We start from the raw sequence: 21892 nt of genomic DNA, 5'->3' as shown, positions 1-21892 counted from the left end.
CGCATCGACCATTGGTCCGAGATGTCTTCGCAACAGCCTTGGTGTCATGACTTGTTCCAGCCCTCATCTCTGATGCCGTCCGCATCAGCCTTGGTGTCATGTCATGTCTTGGTTCGGTCCTGGATTCGTCTGGAGTTGGGCTGAGGCCCATCCGCACACTAAACACCCCCTTCTCAACAAACCGAATATACGGTATACAAAATAAAATTTATGTTAAAATAAATAAATATCACCCCTGCTCCTTCAGGGTATACATATTCAGGTTCTTCAACCTCTCCTCATAAGTCATTCGATGGAGACCACCCACCATTTTGGTCGCCCTTCTCTGAACCGCCTCTATCCTGTCTCTGTCTCCTTTGAGATATGGTCTCCAGAACTGAACCCAGTACTCCAAGTGAGGCCTCACCAAGGACCTATACAAGGGGATTATCACTTCCCTTTTCTTACTTGATATTCCTCTCTCTATGCAGCCCAGCATTCTTCTGGCTTTGGCTATCGCGGTGTCACACTGCTTCGTCGACTTCAGGCCCTTAGACACTATCACTCCAAGGTCTCTCTCCTGCTCCATACACATAAGCCCTTCACCCCCAACGCATATAATTCTTTTGGATTACCACACCCCAGATGCATGACTCTGCATTTCTTGGCATTGAATCCCAGCTGCCATATGTTTGACCACTCTTCCAGCTTCCTTAAATCCTGTCTCATTCTCTGTACTCCTTCCGGCGTGTCCACTCTGTTGTAGATCTTAGTATCATCCGCAAATAGACAAACTTTACCTTCTAACCCTTCCGCAATGTCGCTCACAAAGATGTAATCTTTACATTCTGCAGCTAACCTTGCTAATGTACATACTGTATCTTGTGGGCTTTGTCTCTCCCCTCATGTGGGCCAGACCACTGGCCACACCTTTGACCCCTGCCCCCTTGAGGAGATTGGTTTTCTGCTTCCTCTGATCATGAGGCAGTTCCTCCATTCTTGCCTGCATGCAACAGGGCCCTTCACTATCCTCTGAAGCGAACTGGCTTTTCACCTTCCACTTTCCATTAAATCAGCCTCATTCTCTTGATAAGTATCCTCATTTAATCTCATCACCTCCTCATCTCTGCAATAAAGCCTCACATCTCTCCAAGAATCCTTCACCCTCCTTTCTTCAGCTGCATCTCCAAATTGGGCATTACTTCTGAAGTGCAACAATTGTAAGTAACTGATTACTTGCACAATAAACGATTTCAGAAATACAGAATCTTTCTGCGAGTCTGATTGGGAGGAAGGTTTAGCTATCTGGATAATAAAACGTGAATGTTTTATGTAGGCCAGAACAGTTTTGTTTGAGCAGTTGGATTTATGTTTTAATTCTAAACAGTGTATTTCAGATAGGAGAGTGTCTTGTTGTGCACGTCATTTCTTCTGTAAACTGCTAGAATATGCTATAATTTTACAGTATAAAGCAGCCTTAAATGCCTCTCAGCGCAGGGCATGAACAGATTTTTTGACAGTTCCATTGCCATCTCTTTATGGCTGTATGATTTCCTACCCAGTTTTAATTCTTTGCTGTAAAGAAATTTCCTTGTAAGCTTGAGCCCCCCAGAGGACTGGTACCTCACAATTCCCAAGCCTCTCTCTAGTGTGTACAAAAATGATAATGAACCAATAAACAGTCATCAAAGTTTACTGTACTAATTTTCATCTTTTATCCTAACCTATATGGATAGTTAGGTACCCTTCATCAGACATATCTAACCTCGTCTAGGATTTACATCACCTGAAGTTGAGCTGCTTAGAAGTCAATGGCCACATGAGTTATTTAGAAGGGTATGTCTCAGTGCTGTCACGGACCCTCTTTCCGAGGTCTTCTGCTCTTAGTACTTCCTATTGGCTGTTGTGATTTCCTTATTGGAGATCTTGCACTGGTGATTTTGTGTGACCAAATTAGGGCATGTCACACAGGCATGATGGGTAGTGTCTAGCTCATGAGTGGCCAATGCTTAATTATGGACACCTCCAATTATTTATCAAGTTTATAGACACTTGACTTGGTTCTGCTACCCAAGGGGACACCCTGTTTACATCAGAAGTTCATTGTCAGGCCTTGATCGGCTAGCATTAGTCATGTCATCATGACCTGTTTAGAGGAAGTCAATGGTACTTTTCCAAATTCTCCTTTGCAGTTGGTTTCATCTAGACATCTTCTTGCTGATGTGCCGATTTCATAATTGTCCATTCAAGTACAGCTCCCCGCAATGGTGACACATATCTTTTTGTGACAGCCTGATATTTTCTGCTTGGCATAGACATTTATCCAACACATATAACACTACTCTACATTACTCATTTATTCCCCTTCCTATCAGTTTTCTGGCTTTTCTGCTAAGTTTACAATAACATGTGTGTGTGTGTGTGTGTGTGTGTGTGTGTGGGTTTATGTGTGAGAGGCCCCAAACCGTTATCCACAGAAAACATCTTTGTGCAGACAAAAAAACATAAGAAGTTGTCTGTGTGAAACATTTTCATAGCCTTCAGTTAGAAACAAAAATGTATGTAATAAAATAGAGAAAGTAAGTATAAAAATGACCACTACATGTACCTTGCCTGTGTACCTGTGATGCCCTTGGAGTGGTCTAAGACAGGAGAAGGAAGGTCAGAGAACAGACCAGGCTGGAGTCTGTTCTGCTTTTCAACAGTTTAATTACAAAAAGTTCAGCAAGACAGAATCAAAATGGCTGCTTACCTCAGCAGTCTGACCATGCAAGAACAGTTTTTCCAAAAGGACACAGCACTCCATTACAGCTTCCTTCTTCTCCCTGGGGCCTATCTAACTCTCTCAGGGCCTCACCTTTGTATCCCTTACCTCAAGGAAATGCCCCCACCCGAGGATCCCTTTCCTGTCTGTCTTAAGGTGGACCGGGCCAGATAGCTGGAGCCAGTCCATTAAGGCAGTCTGAGGCTCTCTGTCATATACTCTATCACATTCCCTCCCCCTCAGCTCAATCTTCCTTAGTTGAATGCCTGCCTGTACAAGGGAGACTTCTCTAGAAAAGAAGTCTGCATTTATATTCGCCTTCTCTGCTCTGTGTCGGACTTTAAAGTCAAATGGTTGGAGTGCCAGAAACCACCTCATTACTCGTCCATGGGACTCTTTATTCCAAGCAACCCAGACAAAGGGTTGGTGATCCGTTACCAGCGTAAACTGGCGGCCCAGTAGGTAATAACGAAAAGCCTCCAAGGCCCATTTGACAGCTAAGACCTCTTTCTCTATCGTTGAGTAGCGTCTCTCTTGGGGTAGTAGCTTCCTGCTATTAAAGGCTACTGGGTGTTCTTCGTCTCCTTTCTCTTGTGTGAGGACGGCTCCTAGCCCTACCTCTGATACATCTGTCTGTACTATAAAGGGCTTGGTAAAGTCCGGACTTAGTAGAACAGGTTCCGAGCATATGTCTTTCTTTAAACCCTGGAAGGCTTCCTCTGCAGACCATCTTACCTTCTCTGGGGCTTTCTTTTATAATAGGCATGTCAGGGGCTCCGCTTTTTCTGAAAAGTTTGGTATGAACCATCAATAGTAACTGATGAGGCCTAAAAAGGCTCTCATCTTACTCTGTCTGTGGGACTGGGACTCAGGTAATTGCTTCTATTGTTCGTGTCTGTGGGTGGACTTTCCCTCTCCCAAGGGAGTATCCCAGATATTGTACTTCTTGACCCCCTAATTTACATTTCTTGGGGTTGGTTGTCAATCCAGCCTTTCGTAGACTTGTAAGTACGGCCTGTAATTACCTTAGGTGTGTCTCCTAGTCTCCACTGTAAATGACGATGTCGTCAAGATAGACTGCTGCATAACCCTGATGTGGGCGTAGTAAGCGGTCTACCAAGCGTTGGAAGGTAGCTGGAGCCCCATGAAGTCCGAACGGCAGGACCGTAAACTGGAAATGTCCCTTCGGTGTTGAAAAAGCCATCTTCTCCTTCGCAGGTGGCGCCAGGGGAACTTGCCAGTACCCTTTTGTCAAATCAAGCGTGGCGATAAACTGGGTAGTTCCCAAGTGTTCAATGAGTTCATCCATGTGGGGCACTGGGTATGCATCCAGCTTCGAATCCTCATTGGATTCCTCTATTACTCCAAGTCGAAGCATTTCTTTCACCTCGGCTTCTATCACCTGCCTCCTGGCTTCAGGAATCCGGTAGGGCCGTTGTTTAACTATTACTCCTGGGGTTGTAATAATATTGTGACAAGCTAAGTGAGTTCTCCCGGGCATAGTTGAGAAGACATCTTTATTCCAAGTCACTAATTTATCCAGGTCCACTTTCTGCGTTGTGGAAAATTGGTCCCCATGTGGGATCATCTGGGGCTCGGAAGTTTGTGAAACGTCTGGACCACAGTCTTCTTCTTGGACCAAACTGCAAGTCGGAACAACCCATTTTTTTAGTAGATTCACATGGAAGGTTTGGGCCTTCTTCCGTCTATCAGGTTGGACCACTTTATAATCCACTGGGCCCATTTTCTCCAGCACCTCATACGGACCTTGTCAACGGGACAGCAATTTACTTTCCGACGTCGGTAGTAGCACTAGTACACCGTCTCCCGGCTGGAAGCCCCGAGGAACAGCGGACTGGTTATACTGCTGGGCTTGAGTAGCCTGGGCCTTTTCTAGGCATAGTCAGGCAGCCTCTCCTGCCCTCCCCAGTCGGTCCTGCATCTGGATCACATAGTCGGCCAAATTCTGTCCAGAACTGGGTTCCTCCTCCCAGGTCTCTCGTACTACATCCAGGATTCCCCGTGGTCTTCTACCATACAATTATTCGAATGGGGAAAACCCAGTCGAACTTTGAGGGACCTCTTGAAAGGCGAACAATATATATGGCAAGAGTAAGTCCCAATTCTTGCCATCTTCCGCGATGAACTTCCTCAATATCTGTTTGAGAGTTTTGTTAAAATGCTCCACGAGCCCATCAGTTTGTGGATGGTAAACTGATGCCCGCAGGGTTTTTACCTGCAATAATGTGCAAACTTGTTTCATCACTTTAGAGACAAACAGGGTCCCTTGGTCGGTTAATATCTCTTTGGGTAACCCCACCCGGGAAATCACCTCCACCAAGGCCGAGGCAAATGTTTGAGTCTTCATATCTCATTGGGGAATAGCTTCTGGATACTTAGTTGCATAATCGAGAATGACCAGGATATATTTGTTTCCACAGCTAGTCCTCTCTAAGGGGCCCACCAAGTCCATAGCGACCCTCTCAAAAGGTGTCTCTATAATTGGCATAGGCACTAGGGGAGCTACGTGCGTTGCTGCCGGTCTGGTCAGCTGACAGGTAGGGCAGGACTGACAATAGTCCTGAACATGTCAATACAAGCCAGGCTAATAGAACTGGGCTAAGATCTTCTCTTGTGTTTTCTCTTCCTCTAGATGGCCCCCCAAAAGGTGACTATGGGTGAGCCGCAACACTTGTTGACGATACTGCTGGGGAACCAAAAGCTGCTCAACCGTTTCACCCTCCAGATTCCCCTTTGCTACTCTGTATACTAGATTTTTCTTGAGTACAAAAAGGGGGGGGGGGAGGCTGGCTTTTGACCCTCCACTCCAGAGACTAATTCCCCATCTATTATCTGTATATTCTCCCGGGCCCATTTTAGTGTCCCATCTTCTTGTTGGGCCCGCCTAAAATTCCCGGGGTTCCCCTCGCCTATCCAGCCTGAGGGAACCTCTTTGGGTTGGGGAGCCCCCTCTAACTCCACAACTGCCTCTAAACCTTGAGAATAATTATACTTTTCTATCCTACGTTGTCTACGAGGCTTGGGTATCTTAGGATTATTAATATACAAGTCCAGGTCTTCTAATGGAAAGACCTCCGGAAATGAGGTCTCTTCCTCGCTGAAGTCATCTGGGCCCCTCATGAGCCGGGCCCAAAGAGTCCCAAAGTCTGGATAATCTCATCCCAGTATCGCCGGATATGGTATCCAGGGGAGCACTCCCACTTCTACTGTCGCTTGTCCCACTGGAGTCTTCAATAGGACATGACTGGTCGTGTATTGTCTCTGGTCTCCATGTATACAAGCGAGGGTCACTGTCTGTTCATAAATCAATCTGTGTTCTTTTGACCAGTTCCCTCTGAATGAGAGTTTTTACACTTCCCGAGTCTACTAAGGCTTGGGCCAAAACGCCATCTAGCTCCACCAGAACCACGAAGGTTGTAAACCCTGAGCGGGGAATATCCACAAACGAGCAGGAGTAAGGAGCCACCAAATTGACGTCCATAAATTCATCCTCCACTCGATAGCAGTCCCGAGCAAAGTGTCCCCTCTCTCCACAGTTGAAGCAGGTCCCTTTGGGCTTCACTGCTTCTAGGTGTTTACTCGTTCCGCTCTCAGGTCCCTCTAATGCGTTATCAGGGTCTCGTGAGGTAGGGAGACTCTTCACTTCTTGGCCAATATAGCGGCTTAGGGTTCCGCCCCTCAATTCTCTTCTTCCTTTCTCCAAGCCCTTTATTCAGGAATTCTTCTCTGCTGGAGTAAGCCCACGGCCTGTGTCTGCAGCATCCAAATAACGCTCTACTAGGGAAACCACATCCTTCAGGGTCCCCGCTGTCTGTCGCCGCACCCATTCATGCACTCGGGAGGGGAGAACATCCACAAACTGTTCTGCCACGACAGTCTCCGCAACTTCAATTTCCCTTTTACTATCGGGTTCTAGCCACGACCAGCACCGGTCCTTTAATTTCTGAGCCGGAACCCGGGGTCTCTCTCCTGGTGTAAAGGTTAAGCCCCGGAAACTTTTCCGATAAGATTCCTTAGACAGTCCCAGTCTAACGAGTATGACAGCCTTGACCTCCTGATAGTCTTGGGCTTGCTGGTTGACAAGGGCCCAGTATGTGGCCTGGGTCTCACCGGTTAAATGTGGGGCCACTCTCATTGCCCACTGGGACCTAGGCCAGGCCATGGCCTCCACCACCTTTTCAAAGGTGACCAGGAATGCTTCCGGGTCATCTTGGGGCCCCATCTTTGTCAGCCGAATTTCCAGTGTTGGTGGGGTTGGACTCTGTTCCATCGGTTCCTGGCACTGGTGTCCTTCATAGTAAATGGCCATTAAACTGTGCTTGGGCTTCGAGGTGTTGCTGCAATTGTTGCAGTAGCTGCTGGTGCTGTGCATACTGGGTCTGAGTGGCTGCCCGGAGCTGCTGTTGTCCCTCCACCAGGGCTTGCAGTAGCTGCTCCATTTCTCAGAGAGGTTCCTGCAGAGGCTATTCTGAACTCCTGCCCCTTCAAGACCGGAAACCTTTCCCCTTCTTCCAAACAAAAGAAAAGCCTGCTTCACCAGCTCTAACCCACTTCTTCTGTTCCCTCCCTCCGGCAGAGCTTCTCTCCTTAGCTGGTACCAACAAACAACAAAAATAATTCTGTGCGGCTACCGTTGCAGCCAGGCCTCCAAAAAAAACATTTTTTTTTTCCTGCTAGTGTGGGTCCCTGTCTGTGACGCTTAGAACAGATAATCCCGCTTCTGCCACCATATGTGATGCCCTTGGAGCGGTCTAAGACAGAAGAAGGTCGGAGAACAGACCAGGCTGGAGTCTGTTCTGCTTTTCAACAGTTTAATTACAAAAAGTTCAGCAAGACAGAATCAAAATGGCTGCTTACCTCAGCAGTCTGACAATGCAAGAACAGTTTTTCCAAAAGAGCACAGCACTTCTTTACAGCTTCCTTCTTCTCTCTGGGACCTATCTAACTCTCTCAGGGCCTCACCTTTGTATCCCTTACTTCAGGGAAACGCCCCCACTCGAGGATCCCTTTCCTGTCTGTCTTAAGGTGGACCGGGCCAGATAGCTGGAGCTGGTCCGTTAAGGCAGTCTGAGGCTCTCTGTCATATATACTCTATCACAGGCAGTCTAAGGCTCTCTGTCATATACTCTATCACAGTACCTTTACATCCTCGCATGAAAAAACTATAGACAGACAAGTTAGTTGTAAATAAGCTGTTCTGTGTCATTTTGGAATGGGAGCAAGAGACCCTAATCCAAGTCACAACTGTCACAGCTGTAAAAAGTGGTGTGAAGAAAGATCCATTCAAGCTTGCCGTACCTTTCATGCCATAGTAAGAAAATCGTTCACAGAACTCGTTGACTATAATGAAAGCGATGCTTATGGGATAGTTGGATCCGAAGAGATTCTAAACAAGAAAAAAAAAGTGTGTGTTAGTAGGCAGAGAAGCAGGAACCAGGGGACAGTTAGGTTGACACTTTCATCTCATTGGGCCCAGGAGCATCTCTGTAATGAGCATAGACCCTGGATGGCAGCAAAGAGTCAAACAACATTCTTATGGTGATATCATTCAAAGCACCAAACATTCAACCATCCTCCACTTGAGCACTGTTCTGACACAAGTGTCCCCGCCTGCCTCCACCACCACTTCCACCTTTCTCTTTGAATGACAGGGGAAGGGATCTTTTGACTGATTTTAAAATCTTCTTTTTTCTTAGTTTTCTAGCACACCCAGTCGAAGATTTGATTACAGCCCATTGCCCAGAAATGAGACAGGTGGAGCAGCAGATTCCTGGGTGAAGTATAGTTTGAGTCCTTTTTGTCCCCCAAAATGAGCCCATGCAGTATTATTTATCTATTTATTTATTTATAAAACTTATATTCCGCTATTTCTCAGCTGTCCAAAGTACTGGGGCATTTCCTACGGCAAGTAGCCCTCAAATCGCAAGGCATAAACCAACCCCACGAATGGAAGCTGTGGCAAACACAAAAATAAAAAAATTACAACTTTTTAAAGAAAACTATGAATTTAACATACTGCTAGAGCCTTCCTACCCACCCCCTACCCTCACCCCCACCCAACATGCACACACACACAGAAGATAACTTTCAAACTGGCAAGCAGGCTCACATTGGCGCATGTGCATCAGCGCACACCCAGGGACGTGGCAATTTTATAACTTGCGCACACATAAGCATGCATGCTATAAAATACACTATGCATGCGACCATGTGTGTCTAATATTAAAGGGGCACGTGATCTACCACGTAAGTCAGGGTATTTTAAAACGGGTAGGTGTCCACACCATTGCCAGTTTCACCAGTTCGTCAACCAGTTCGCTCAGTTAAGAGGTAGGTGCTCTAAATCCCCTCTGATTTAATAGCCTGCACGCCTCCCAGTTACCCCATATCCTTAAAACCCCTCCAAAAGGGCTGTGTTTTGTTTTGGTTTTTTTTTTAACTTAACACCTCTTCCATTGCAGAAGTAAACTGACACTGGATCTGGATGCACACGCAAGCAAGCAAGTATTTACACACACATCTCTTGGCCCGCCCTGGAACATCCAGCCTACACCCATTCCCTGCCCCTTTTTGAAATTCAGTGAGATGTGCACATAGCCCGAGCTGCGCGCACATCGCCAAGTCCTGAAAATACAGTAGGCGTCTGTAAGCCTGGCTTGTGCATGCATCCCCTGATTGATGCGTGCGCTGGGCTTTCAGAATTCACCTTACAGCGTTCCCTTTTCTTTCACATGAAACGAGGGGGGCCTTCTAGTACAAGAGGAATGCTTTAAAGTTAAACTAATGTGCATCCCTCTCCTCCAGCTCCAATTATATGACTCAATATTTCAGGCAGATAATTGTAAAACCTAAGCACAAATTTCTAAAGCTGAGTTTTTTCTCTCTATCCCTCTCAGCTCAACAAAACCCCTTCTCCCCCTTTGTGGTCTACACGTCACCATTTCTGCAGCCGTTCCATCCTCATATTCTTTGTGCGTCCCCTGTTCTTCCCATTCAGATTGCAAGCTTTGGGAGGGCTGTAAGCATCCTTACCTATTTTGCCTGCTTGACTTGACTTGTCACATCTATAATAGACGTGTGCTGTCATTTTAAAATGACAGGGAAATAAAGAGAACATCTGTTGCTTCGTTCTGAGTCATCTCCCGTCCGAAATGGAATATCATTTCATTTTGCTTTTGTCGTTTTAGAGAATACTAAATAGTTTTAGCATACACTGCATGGTTTAGTCTGTGCTAAGATTGTTTAGCATGTTAGCGAAATTAAATTATCGGGAGGCATTTGGATTTTTACGTTAAAAACTCAGTCCCCTAGTGGCTTAAATGAAGAATTAAAAATGTTACATCATTATTGTGAATGGGGCGTATTTATAGAAGTAAACCTGGTAATGCTGCAGTGATTGGTGCTTACATCTCTCTAAGTCTATGGTTGGCTAGTTTGTATTTTCCTGCATATTACATATACTCGTTGGTTTAAGACAATATGGCGACCGTGGAACAAATGAAGTAAAGCCGAAAAGGCAGTTCGGGAGAACTCAAGTAGATTGACGGACTGAAGATTAACATCCCCCGAGAGGAAAGACTGTTGATGTCTGAAACATGGCCTCGTTGAGAGGGCAGTAAGCTTTTTTCACGTCAGTTTGTTTTGAGCCATGAGACATTTTGCAATAAGGTTTACAACTCGATATATGTTTTCAAAAAGGCATTGATTATTTTTAAACTATGTGCACATTTTATAGTGCTTTCACAAAAAAATAAAAAAATATTCACAATGGTTAGTTGTTGAGCACGCTCAGGTATATATTAACATTTTGGATGCAGGTTGGACGGCTGATGATTAAAAAAATAACTAGAGTCAATACCGGGTGGTGATGCTTGAATGATATGAAACCAACCACTGCGTCTTAGTGATTGTTATGATTGGTGTAGCATATTTTGCTATCTAAATTTTTTTTAAAAACAATCATAGAAACATTGAAGGTGTTGGAGGTTAACATCTGCCTGTCAGCACTGTGTCAACCGTCAACCTTGGGGCACACAAGATGAGTTAGACCTGCTCATACAGCATCATTGGCTTGGGATTTGCTCTCACCTACAGTCAGATCCTCCTATGAAAGTTTGCAGGAGTCCTGCAGAACACAGGAAGGCTGGACCATCATCAGCAGAAACTTATGATTCAAGGGAGTGGAATGTGATGGTAAGCGCTAACATGGCTCGCCAGTGTTTTGCTATTTTAACACCCCAAAGTAATGGGGGTGGTGATAGGACCCAGGACCATGTTAGAGGTTTGCTGTATATACACGGATCTTAAGTTCGGCAACCCATTGCTGAACCTGGGGATCAAAGGAGGCAGTCATCCAGTGGCCATTTTGAGGGATATACCACCTCCTTGGGGGCGTGAAACCCTGCAGAGTATTGTGCCAGTGGACTTTGTAACCTCCGAAATTCCTGACCATTCAATCCCTAGGGAAGTGGGTCTTGGGGCATTTTTGTATGGTGTGTGTTTCATATTGGAGAATACACATTTTCAACATGTTGATGATGTGGTAATAATGGTTTAATATATGACAAAAGAGAAGAAAACTGTAGTTTATACATTCACTACTTTCAGATATATGTATATTTTACTAAAATAAATGCATATATAATTTATTGTAAATTAACCATAATAAAAAAACTTAAGATAGTATGATAAATGTATGAAGTTTTAGATATTATGTAAAATAGGATTTTGCTGCCCTTGAATTGGTTTGGGAGATTTATGATAAATATTATTGAAAATTGTGTTGGTATTTCCCCCTCAGGAAATTACCTTATAGTAATGAGTAAGTGGCATACACAGGTAACCTGCTATGCCTCAGGTAGGTGTGTGTCTGGTGGTATGACCCCCTCTTACTGGTGGGTGCTCCCTATGTGGGTACTAGTGGTGGTATAGAGCTTTTGTTTTTTTCTTCAGAAGACCAGTTCTTGATCAATTGATACCAGAGGTAGTGAAATGTGATCAGGTAGATGTATATGGTTCTATAAATCCGGGGGTAGTTCCTACACTCCCATAGTAGGGTTCTTTTCTAGGTGGTTCCTTACACTCCACTGTAAAGGTAGGGTGGTCCCTCAGGTTCCACTGACATGTACTAGGTGTTGAAGTGTGGGCAATTTGATTGCAAGGTGTCCAACCTTCCCAACATAGATTAATAATAACAACATATGTGCTGTCCTAATTGTATGTAAATGTATTTCTGTGCATCCTGATCTAAACAGTCCTATGCTAGTCATGGGATTTTCCTTTGGGTGGCATGTCCTAAAGTTGGGAAATTATAATATTTTATTGCACATGTTGACTGTTTAAGTGTACTACTGTAATGTTTCTGGCACAGGGAAAGAAAAACAATTTACAATAGCATCCTGGCACGATCATTTTTCTTTATTGTAGCTGGGGGGGGGGGGGGGGAGGGGTAACAGGAGCTTTGCCTATCACAAATATTTTCCCCAAAGTATTTTTCCTAAGGTAGGGGTAAATAGGAGGAGTTAGTGTGTTTGGGATTCCTCCCGTTTCTTTAACCCCCACCTTTTTGGGGGAGAGGCAAGTTAAGAGGTTTATAATCCCTGGGTGCATGCCCAGTGATTTAGTGGATGGAGCAGGACCGGTGGGTTAGAGGGGTGAGGAGAGGAGAAAGAAGGAATGGAGAGAGAAAGAGCAGGAGAGAGAAGATGCTGGAGATTCATCCAGAGTCTCAAAGGAGGAGGAGAAGTGTTTTGACTTTTTGGAGATTTTTGCATTAGGCCAGTGTGAAGGGAAGGGCTGCCCCTGTCTCTCTAAGAATTTGAGCCAAGAGATCTTTCTACCCAAGTGCCCAGTTAAGCAAGGGTGGACAGAGATTCCGAGGGTTTTGAGAAAAGAAATCAAGGGCCTCAACTTTGGATAACTGGACTACAGTTTGAAGTTTTTGAGAGTTCAGAATCGCTTTTGATATTTTTCTTGCACTGGGGAATATTTTTCCACTTGTTATTGATGGATGTTGGAGCTACACTCCAGGTATCTCACCCTCACTGGTGAGGATATCTTCTCTCAGAATGAGGGTGCAAGAGCAGGAAGGGAGGTGAATAGATGAGGAATGGACAGAGAAACCACGGTGAGTTTTGCTGATCCTTATTTTTGTGATTTTGGCTTGGATCCTCCTATTTAAATTACAGTAAAAACTATCTTTTATTTGAACAGCAATTTTGGGCTCTTGCAGTTTTCCTTTGAATTGATGCCCTTTTTCTGGATGTGAAAGGAGATGGATGGACCCTTGTGTGACTCTTGGTTTCTGCCTACACTTTTCATTTTGGCTTCTCTACTCTTATTCCTTACTATTTGGCACTTTCTGGAAATACTGAATTGAGAGAACTTTGAAGAGTGAAAGAACGCAAAGAGACAACATAAATATTTATTTTGACACCTTCTGGAAATATTCCATCTAGAATTACATGGTCACTGAGATTGTGATCGACAGAGTCAGGGTCCCCAGAAGGTCATGCTTCCTTACCGCCCAGACCTAAACCTGAACTCGAAGCACCCTAGTTATGGGTAAAGCACCAAAGCAGAGGTCTCTCTACCTGGGAAACATCAAGCTAGGTTGAGGGAACATTGCATAAATCTCATCTTTGGGTGAGTTTCCTCACTCCGAAGGTCATCAAATCTTCACAAGAGAGCACCGTTCTATTCGTACTTCTCACTTTGAATGTCAAAGTGGCCCCTAACCCCTACAGTAATACCTAAACCTCACCTTGAGTTACTAGGTGGGCCTCCCATAGAGATATAAATACCTATCTAGGGTGAGGGCATTATGGTCTCTCTCTCTCTCTCAACATGGTCCCCCCAGTGGTTGTATCACAATTCTGGCACTTATCTCAAAGTGTGAGATGCCCCTTTTTCTATCGCATGCAATATTTAGTGCATTTTGATAAATCCAGGCCTTAGACTGTGAGCTCACCAGGAACATACCTTCAGTAACTGAATGTAATCTGCTTGAAAAGTGGAATATAAATCAAATAATAAAAGGGACACTTTGGTGATGTGCATGAAAACAAAAGTTCTGGATTTCAGAAGGGCTAACAGCATGAAAATGAATAATTATATTTGCTAGGACTTGTTATAATAATTACTTGCTAGGATTCAGGACTCTATCTTTTCATGCTACACCCTTTGGCTCTGCAACTCATTACAAGTGGCTCATTTGACAAAGAATTACTTGGCTTCTAGACACCGTATTAAAACATGATTGTTTTTACAGGCTTTTCATTTAAATTATTTGGTATTTATGTGATTGTAGGCATATTTTTTTATTTCTGATGTTTTATTTGGATATTTCTGAGTTTTAGCCAATATTTTGGGGGAGTTTTTATGCAGTACATAAGAACAAAAGATTTGCCATACTAGGTCAGACCAAAGGTCCATTAAGCCCAGCATCCTGTTTCCAGCAGTGGCCAATCCAAGTCACAAGTACCTGGCAGGATCCCAAAAGTTCAATAGAATTCATACTGCCTATCCCAGGGATAAGCAGTGGATTTTACCAACTGCACCTTAATAATGGTTTATGGACTTTTCTTCCAGAAACTTGTCTAAACCTTTTTTAAACCCAGCGACACTAATAGCTTTCACCTCATCCTCTGGCAACAAATTCCAGAGTTTAATTATGCATTGAGTAAAAAAATATTTTCTCCTATTTGCCTTAAGTGTATCACCTAGAAACGTCACTGAATATTCCCTAGTCATTGAACTTTTTGAAAGAGTAAACAACAAATATTTGTTTACGCATTCCATTCCACTCATTATTTTATAAACTTCTATCATATCACCCCTCAGTAATCCCTTCTCCAAGCTGAAGAGTCCTGACCTCTTTAGCCTTTTCTCATTGGGGAATCGTTCCAACCCCTTTATCATTTTGGTCGCCCTTCTCTGTACCTTTTCTAATTCTGCTTTGTCTTTTTGGAGTTGTGGTGACCAGAACTGCAGAGAATATTCAAGATGAGGTCTCACCATGGCACGATACAGAGGTGTTATGATATTCTCTGTTTTATTCTCCATTCCTTTCCCAATAATCCCTGGCATTCTATTTGCTTTCGTGGCTGCTGCTGCACACTAAACAAAGGATTTCAACGCATTATCCACAATGATGCCTAGATCCTTTTCTTGGGTGCTGGCTCCCAATGTGGAACCTTGTATTGTGTACTAACTGTATTTTATGTCTGAAGTGCATTCATTTTGCTCCTTGTTCTTTGCCTTGAGCGCTTCCTGAAGCAAAGCCATTTATAAATCTAAAGCAATAAACCATAGAACAATAAAGAATTGTCAGGAGTTGGCAATCTAGGGACAGTAATAAACAGAAGCACTGAAATGGCAACAGATCATTGTGACAGGCAAGTTAGCAAGGGAAAGAGAATGACGAGACCGCTATGGTTTACCAAAGAAGTAAGAAGAGCAAAACGAGTGATATTCCTGATACACAACGAGATATAGAAGGAGGTCGGGCAAAACACAGGGGACAGGAGGATACTTCCCAGTCAGAAGTCAGGGGATAAAACTTTCTTTAGATATATTAAGTGCTTCATTACGTGCTCCATAATATTTTTGAGACCCCCACAAACACGGAACATAAGAAGTCAAATCAAACTGGTGTTTGGTGGCAGGGAATTCTGTGTGAATCGGCAGCTGGATGTCTGTGTGCCATGAGCCCTTGCATAATTGCTTATGGAACCCCTCATGTTTAGGCCCCTGCAAGCCATATCAGGAGGCCCCCTTTTGTATGTACTTTGAAACGCCCTAGGGGAACAAGACCATAGCTCTACATTCTGTCTTCAGGAAGGGAGCCGAAAAGTGATCACACCTGGCTGGCTCCTGTACCGAAATGGACAATTCGAACAGCTCAATGTACTCCTAGGCTGGATTCATGTATTGCCTCTATGCAGGCCCGCCCTCCAACCTCTCTGGGGCGCCCGATGCAAGATGCAAATGGGCTGCCGCGGTAAAAAGGAGGCACTAGGGGAAACTGTGTGCGCCTGGCACCTCCTCGGCAGCAAGTGACTAGGAGAGGTGGCTGTCAGCGGGTTAGGAAAACGGATGCTCCATTTTACGAGCGTCCCTTTTCCTAACCTGTGTACAGCCACGGGTTAGGAAAATGGATACTTGTTAATTGCGCGTCCCTTTTCCTAATCTGATCGCCGGCATATATTTTTTAAATTTTTTTAAACATTCTCCTTTTTCTGTTCCTCCGATTTAATATCACCACGATATTAAATTGAAGGAAGTACAGAAAAGCAGTGTTTTCTGCTTTTCTGGCTAATTTTTGGGCTCCTCAAAACAATGCCTGCTCAGGCAAGCATTAATTTTTGAGGGTAAAACTGTGCACGTCGGGCACACATTATTTTTTGCATTGAGGGAAATAGTTAATAGCCTCATCAACCTGAATTTACATGTGATCGTTATTAGCTATGCGCTTTATTGGACGTGCTAATGAGAAATTACTACTTACCTGATAATTTCCTTTTCCTTAAATATAGACAAATCTGTTCAGGACCAGTGGGTTATGTACCTCTACCAGCAAATGTAGTCGGAGCAAACTGACGACACAGTATATATACTCCTGCAATGACATCAGCCTGCCAGTATTCTCTTCAAAAGCAACTGTGGACAGACTAGCAAGATTAAAAACAGATTATCATGTAATACTCAGCCAACATGAAATACCGAGCTCCAAAAAGAAATACATTAACCATAGTCTAGGGAGTGAAGTAACATTTACCAGTAACCCCTGGAACATGTAGCCATACAAAAGGACCATTACAATCATACAGTAGCCAAGGGTGGGAAGCTGAACCCATCTGTCTATATTAAGGAAAAGGAAATTATCAGGTAAGTAGTAATTTCTCATTTCCTAGCATCTAGACAGATGGGTGCAGGACCTGTGGGATGGTCCTAAGCTACTCCCGAACAGGGTGGGAGGCTGCCCGCGGTCCAGTCAACACCACACGTGCAAAGGTTGCATCCTCCCAGGTCTGCAAATCCAGATGATAATACCTGGAAAAGGTGTGTAAGGAGAACCACGTCATAGCTTGGCAAATGTTGACGGAAGACAACAATCTAACCTCCACCCATAACACTGCCTGAGCCTTAGTGGAATGAGTCATAACCTGAGTGGGCAATGGCTTTTCAGTGGCCACATACGCAGCTGTGACTACCTCCAAATCCAGCAAGCTATTATAGCGCGCAAAGTCGGTTCACACTGTTTACCTCCACCATGAAGGACAAACAGGATGTCAGTCTTTCGGACCTGTCCTGCGGTATTTAGAAACCTCTAAATACCTCAGCACATGTCTCTTGACATCCAAGAGATGCAACAGGTGATATTCCTCTGGATCTCCTTCCTTATCCCGAGACAGCAAGGAAATGGACTGATTCAAGTGAAAATCTGAGACCACTTTAGGCAAGAAAAAAGGAACAGTAAGCAGCTGAATCGCCCCTAGAGTTATCCAAAGGAATGGTTCCTGACATGACAAGGCCTGCAGCTCGGAGGTTCGATGAGCAGAACATATATTGCCACCAGAAACACCGTTTTCAAGGTCAGTAACCGCAAGGAAAGGTTATGCATCGATCGAAACGTAGGGCCCACCAAGAAATCCAAAACCAGATTAAGACTCCACTAAGGTATCAGTAATGCAAGGAATTAAGGGCAAACTCTTTATTCAATCCATCCTGCAAAAATTCCAAAATGAGCAGGATCCTAAATGAACAAGGAAACACTCCTCAATCCTCACACCAAGTCTCAAACACTCTCCAGACCCATACATAGGCTAAGGAAGTGGAGAATTTTTGTGCAAATAACAAGGGGGCAATCACTGCAATAGAATATTCACGCTTCAAAAAGCGAGCCCTCTCAAGGGCCATACTGTAAGACAAATCGAGTCATATCTTCTGTGTGCTTGAAGATGAAGGGGGGAGTCTACCAGGAGTCTTTGCAGATCTACATACCATGACCTCTTGGGCCAATCCAGTGCCACCAAAAGCACCATCCCCCTGTGATCTTCGATCCTATGAACCATTCTGCCCAACATGGGCCACTGAGGAAAGACATACAGCAGCTTGTCCTCCTGCTAGACCTGCACGAAACCATCAACACCCAAGGACTTTGGATCTCTCCTGTGACTGAAGAATTGAGGAACCTTTACATTGTGAGAAGTCACCTGCAGGTCTAGGAACGGAAGGCCCCAGCGATCCATTATCAGCTGAAATGCCTCATCCGACAATACCCATTCTCCTGGGTCCAAACTCTCCCTGCTGATAAAGTCTGCTCTTACATTGTCTTTTCCTGCAATGTGCGAGGCTGAGATCTCCTGGAGATGCACTTCCACCCATTCCATAAGTTGGTCTATTTCCTGTGACACTTGCTGGCTCTTAGTTTCTCTCTGCCGACTGCTGTAAGCCAATGTCATTGGGTTGTCTGACATTACTTGGACTGCTCAACCCTGCAGCCTGCCGCTGAACTACAAGCATACCAACTGGACTGCGAGGGGTTCCAGCTGATTGATGTTCCAGAGAGACTCCTCTGAATTCCAGTACCCTTGTGCCAATATTTCCTGACAGTGAACTCCCCAACCCTGGAGGCTCGCATCTGTTGTGAGTACCAACCAGTCCGGCGATGTCAGGGCAACTCTCTTTCTCAGATGTTCCACTTGCAACCACCACTAAAGGTGAGAGCAGACTTCCATTAGGAGGTGGAGCTAAATCGAGTAGTCCTGAGACTGCAGGGTCCAACGAGACAGCAGAGAGCGCTGAAGAGGATGCATGTGCACATGGTATTACTTCCAGGGTTGCGTCCATCAAATTGAGTACCTATACGGTAGATAGGACCACACTGTTGGGTGAATAGTGCTCACCAAGAGATGCACCTGCGCCATCAACTTCTGAATACAAGCTTCTGGCAGGAAACCCTTACCCTGTTTCGTGTCAAACCGAACACCCAGATACTCTAATGACTGAGGTGGCTGAAGACAGCTCTTGGCCAGGATCAACACCCAACCGAGCTCTTGAAACAGGGAGATCACCTTGCAGGTCACCAAATGGCTATCTTCCAGAGACTTGGCCTGAATCAGCCAGTTGTCCAAATAAGGGTGTAGTAGGATCCCATCCTCTCTCAAGTCTGCCACCACCACCACCATAACCTTGGAAAAAGTTCTGGGTGCGGTGGCCAGACCAAAAGGCAGCACCTGAAACTGATAATGGCACCCCAGCAATGTGAAGTGCAGAAAATGTTGGTGCTCCAAACAGATGGGAATATGGAGGTATGCCTTGGATAGATCCAAAGAGGTCAGAAACTCCCCTGACTGTACAGCCATTATCACTGAGCGCTAGGTTTCCATGTGAAAATGAATCACCCACAAATGATGGTTAACTCCTTTGAGATCTAGAATGGAACAAAAGGAGCCCTCCCTACTGGGCACAATGAAATAATGAATGTGGCTCTTGAGACATGGGTCCTGGAACCACAGCCCTCAGACTGAGGAGCCTTGACAGTGTAGACTACACTGCCCTCTTCTTCTGCGAGGAGTGGCAGGGAGATACTATGAAGACGTCCCGAGGAATACTGCAAAATATTGCAAAATTCCCTCCCCTGATAGCTCATCTTGTATCCCTATCATTAACTCATTATTGTTCTGTACATTTTTGTACATATATCTGTTATTATGCAGTTCCTGTTAACTTATGAATTTGTAATGTAAAGCCTGTTGCTGTTTTGTTTTGTTTTTTAAACATATTTTATTGGAGTACTTGCATCAAAGATTTATATAGACATAAAGGCAAAATACAATGCAGTTCCTCCAATGATTTTAGTATTGTTGCTGTTTTTTTATATCTTTCATGTGTTTCTTGTAAAGCCCGTTGCTGCATTATGTTTTATTGTAAACCGAGGTGATGTTCCAAATAAAACCTCTTAAATAAATTAATTAATTAAATAAATAAATATCCTTCTCGTATCATCTCCAGGACCTACTGATCTAATCTGATCTCAACCCACCTCTGATAAAAGAGAGAGAGGCGTCCCCCTATCTCTTGTTCCCAGAGGTGGGTTGGCAAACCATCATTGGGAAATTCAGGAGGTTTTACTGCTTGAGCCCACACCCCGTCTGGGCTGTCTGGGACAAAAGGACTGAGAGCTACCAAAAGGACGAGTCCTCTGAAAGGTCGCTTGGATCTCTGAGCACGACCTCTCATGGTAAAGGAGCACGGGGATTCGCCCCACTTACTGGTCATTTCTCCAACTTGTAAGCTTTCAAACAGCAATCTCATAAGGTTATCCTTAGAGGTTGCATCGACTGACTAATTTCTCAGCCATAACTGATGCCAGGCTGCTATTATCAAAGTCACCCCTCTGGCCGAAATGCAGACAAAATCGCAGCCTGCATCAGCCAAAAAGGCAGCTGTGAGGCTCCATAACCGCCCTGGAATTCACTCCAGAGCCATTAACCTCCTGAGAGAGAAATAAACAAGAGCAGACCACCAGGGAACAACAAGAAGCTATCTGCAATGTCATTGCCACTGATTCAAATGCTTGTTTAAGGATGGCCTCAATCCTTCTATCATAAACATCCTTCAAGGCCGCTCCTCCCTCTATAAGGATAGTCATCCTTTTGGAAACTGCACAAACCAGTGCATCCACCTTCGAAAAACGTAAATGCTCTCTCGTCACTGGATCCAAGAGGTATAGAGCTTCCAAAACATGGCCCCCTTTAAAATTAGCCTCCAGGGCACCCCACTCAAGATCAATCAGTTCTTGAATAGCCTCAATGCAGGGAAAAAACAAGAGGCTTTACGCAAGGAAACCAAAATGGGATTCTGTCCCAGGCACTCCCAGCATTTTCAAGGTCTGGGAAATCAGAGCCAGCTGCTCATCCCTGTGAAAGAACCACAACATAGTTCAGTACAGTTCCAGACCTGGAGGAATTTCCCTAGCCTCCAGAGAGTCAGGGTCAGCATCATCATCTGTGGCATCCGGGTCCCTGTCAGGAATCTCTACTGCTGATCTAGGTGCATTCCGGCACTTAACAGCAGTGACAGGCTGAGGTTCTGCTCTGGCAAGATTAAGCTGGGCTGAAGACTGCACCTGAAGAAAGGATTGCAACCCGTGAAAGAATTCTACCCAAGAAAAGGCAGAAGGATCCAAAACAGGAAGCACTTTTGCAGTGCCCACTGAGCTACCATCCTCCGCTGACAAATCAGTTAAGGGAGATCTGAGATCAGGCGTTCCTCCTAATATGTCTTTACCCAGACCCTCATCAGGCTGGGAAGAACCGGGCTTAGAAAAATCAGAGAACAAATCTCCCTGAGCCTCCAAACAGCACTGACACAAGTTAGAGAGCACGCCAGGCTGACATGACCAAATATGACAAGCAGCACCTAGGGAAAAGAGCTTAGACTTCTTAGCTATAGGCACCATTCCTTTTTTTTTTTTTTTAATTATGCATCCAAAATTTAAGTGTCCAAATTTTAAGGTGTCCAAACCTAGGCATTGCAAAACTAGGCATCCCAAAGATAAGTGCACAATCAACGCGCCCAAGCTAAGCACACGGTTAAATACTCATCTAGCCTAGATGCTCAACTTGACACCCACCAAAGCGTCAAAAACTGGATGTACAATCTGGACGCACAACCAGATGCACTGCCTGAACCAACGCTCCTGAAAAGGGCAGCTGAGCGCACAGTCAAAGCGAGCGAAACATCGCCGCGGCCTACCATGCAGTGCTCATGAGAAAAGCCTCAGAGCAGGGTCTAGCTGATAAAGGCTGCTCAATCTGCCAGGCTGCCCACATCTCTTAAACCTCCTTCTGCCCGCATCCCTTAAACCTCCTTCAGATCAGGACTAACGTTGGAATGGCGTGCCAAGCACACTAACGGGTAAGGAGGAAAACCTACACAAAAAACCGTCCTTATGTGTTTCTGTATTTATATTATATATATATATATTTTATTTTTTTTTTAATGTTACCTGAACTCTGCCCTTCCCAGCTGAGAACAGAGACAGTCTCTAGATAAGGGGGAAGAGGGCATCTGCCATCACCACCGCGCTCGGCTTCCTGCACCTGCTGCCTTTCAGCTGCC

The 21892-nt window shown here is 44.7% G+C and overlaps 1 protein-coding gene across 4 annotated transcripts in view; it reads right to left on the bottom strand.

Moving 5' to 3' along the window:
- Positions 1 to 21892, bottom strand: part of SLC15A2 (solute carrier family 15 member 2) — a 273407-nt gene that overhangs the window by 211702 nt on the left and 39813 nt on the right. For all 4 annotated transcript variants that reach the window (XM_029605210.1, XM_029605211.1, XM_029605212.1 and 1 more), the window contains one exon: positions 8063 to 8150. In XM_029605210.1, the coding sequence (XP_029461070.1) occupies positions 8063 to 8150 (88 nt within the window). The remainder of the gene's footprint in view (positions 1 to 8062; positions 8151 to 21892) is intronic.

Source organism: Rhinatrema bivittatum, chromosome 6, assembly GCF_901001135.1.
Source record: "Rhinatrema bivittatum chromosome 6, aRhiBiv1.1, whole genome shotgun sequence".
Classification (NCBI taxonomy): Eukaryota; Metazoa; Chordata; class Amphibia; order Gymnophiona; family Rhinatrematidae; genus Rhinatrema; species Rhinatrema bivittatum.
This window is presented reverse-complemented; position numbering and strand designations above follow the sequence as displayed.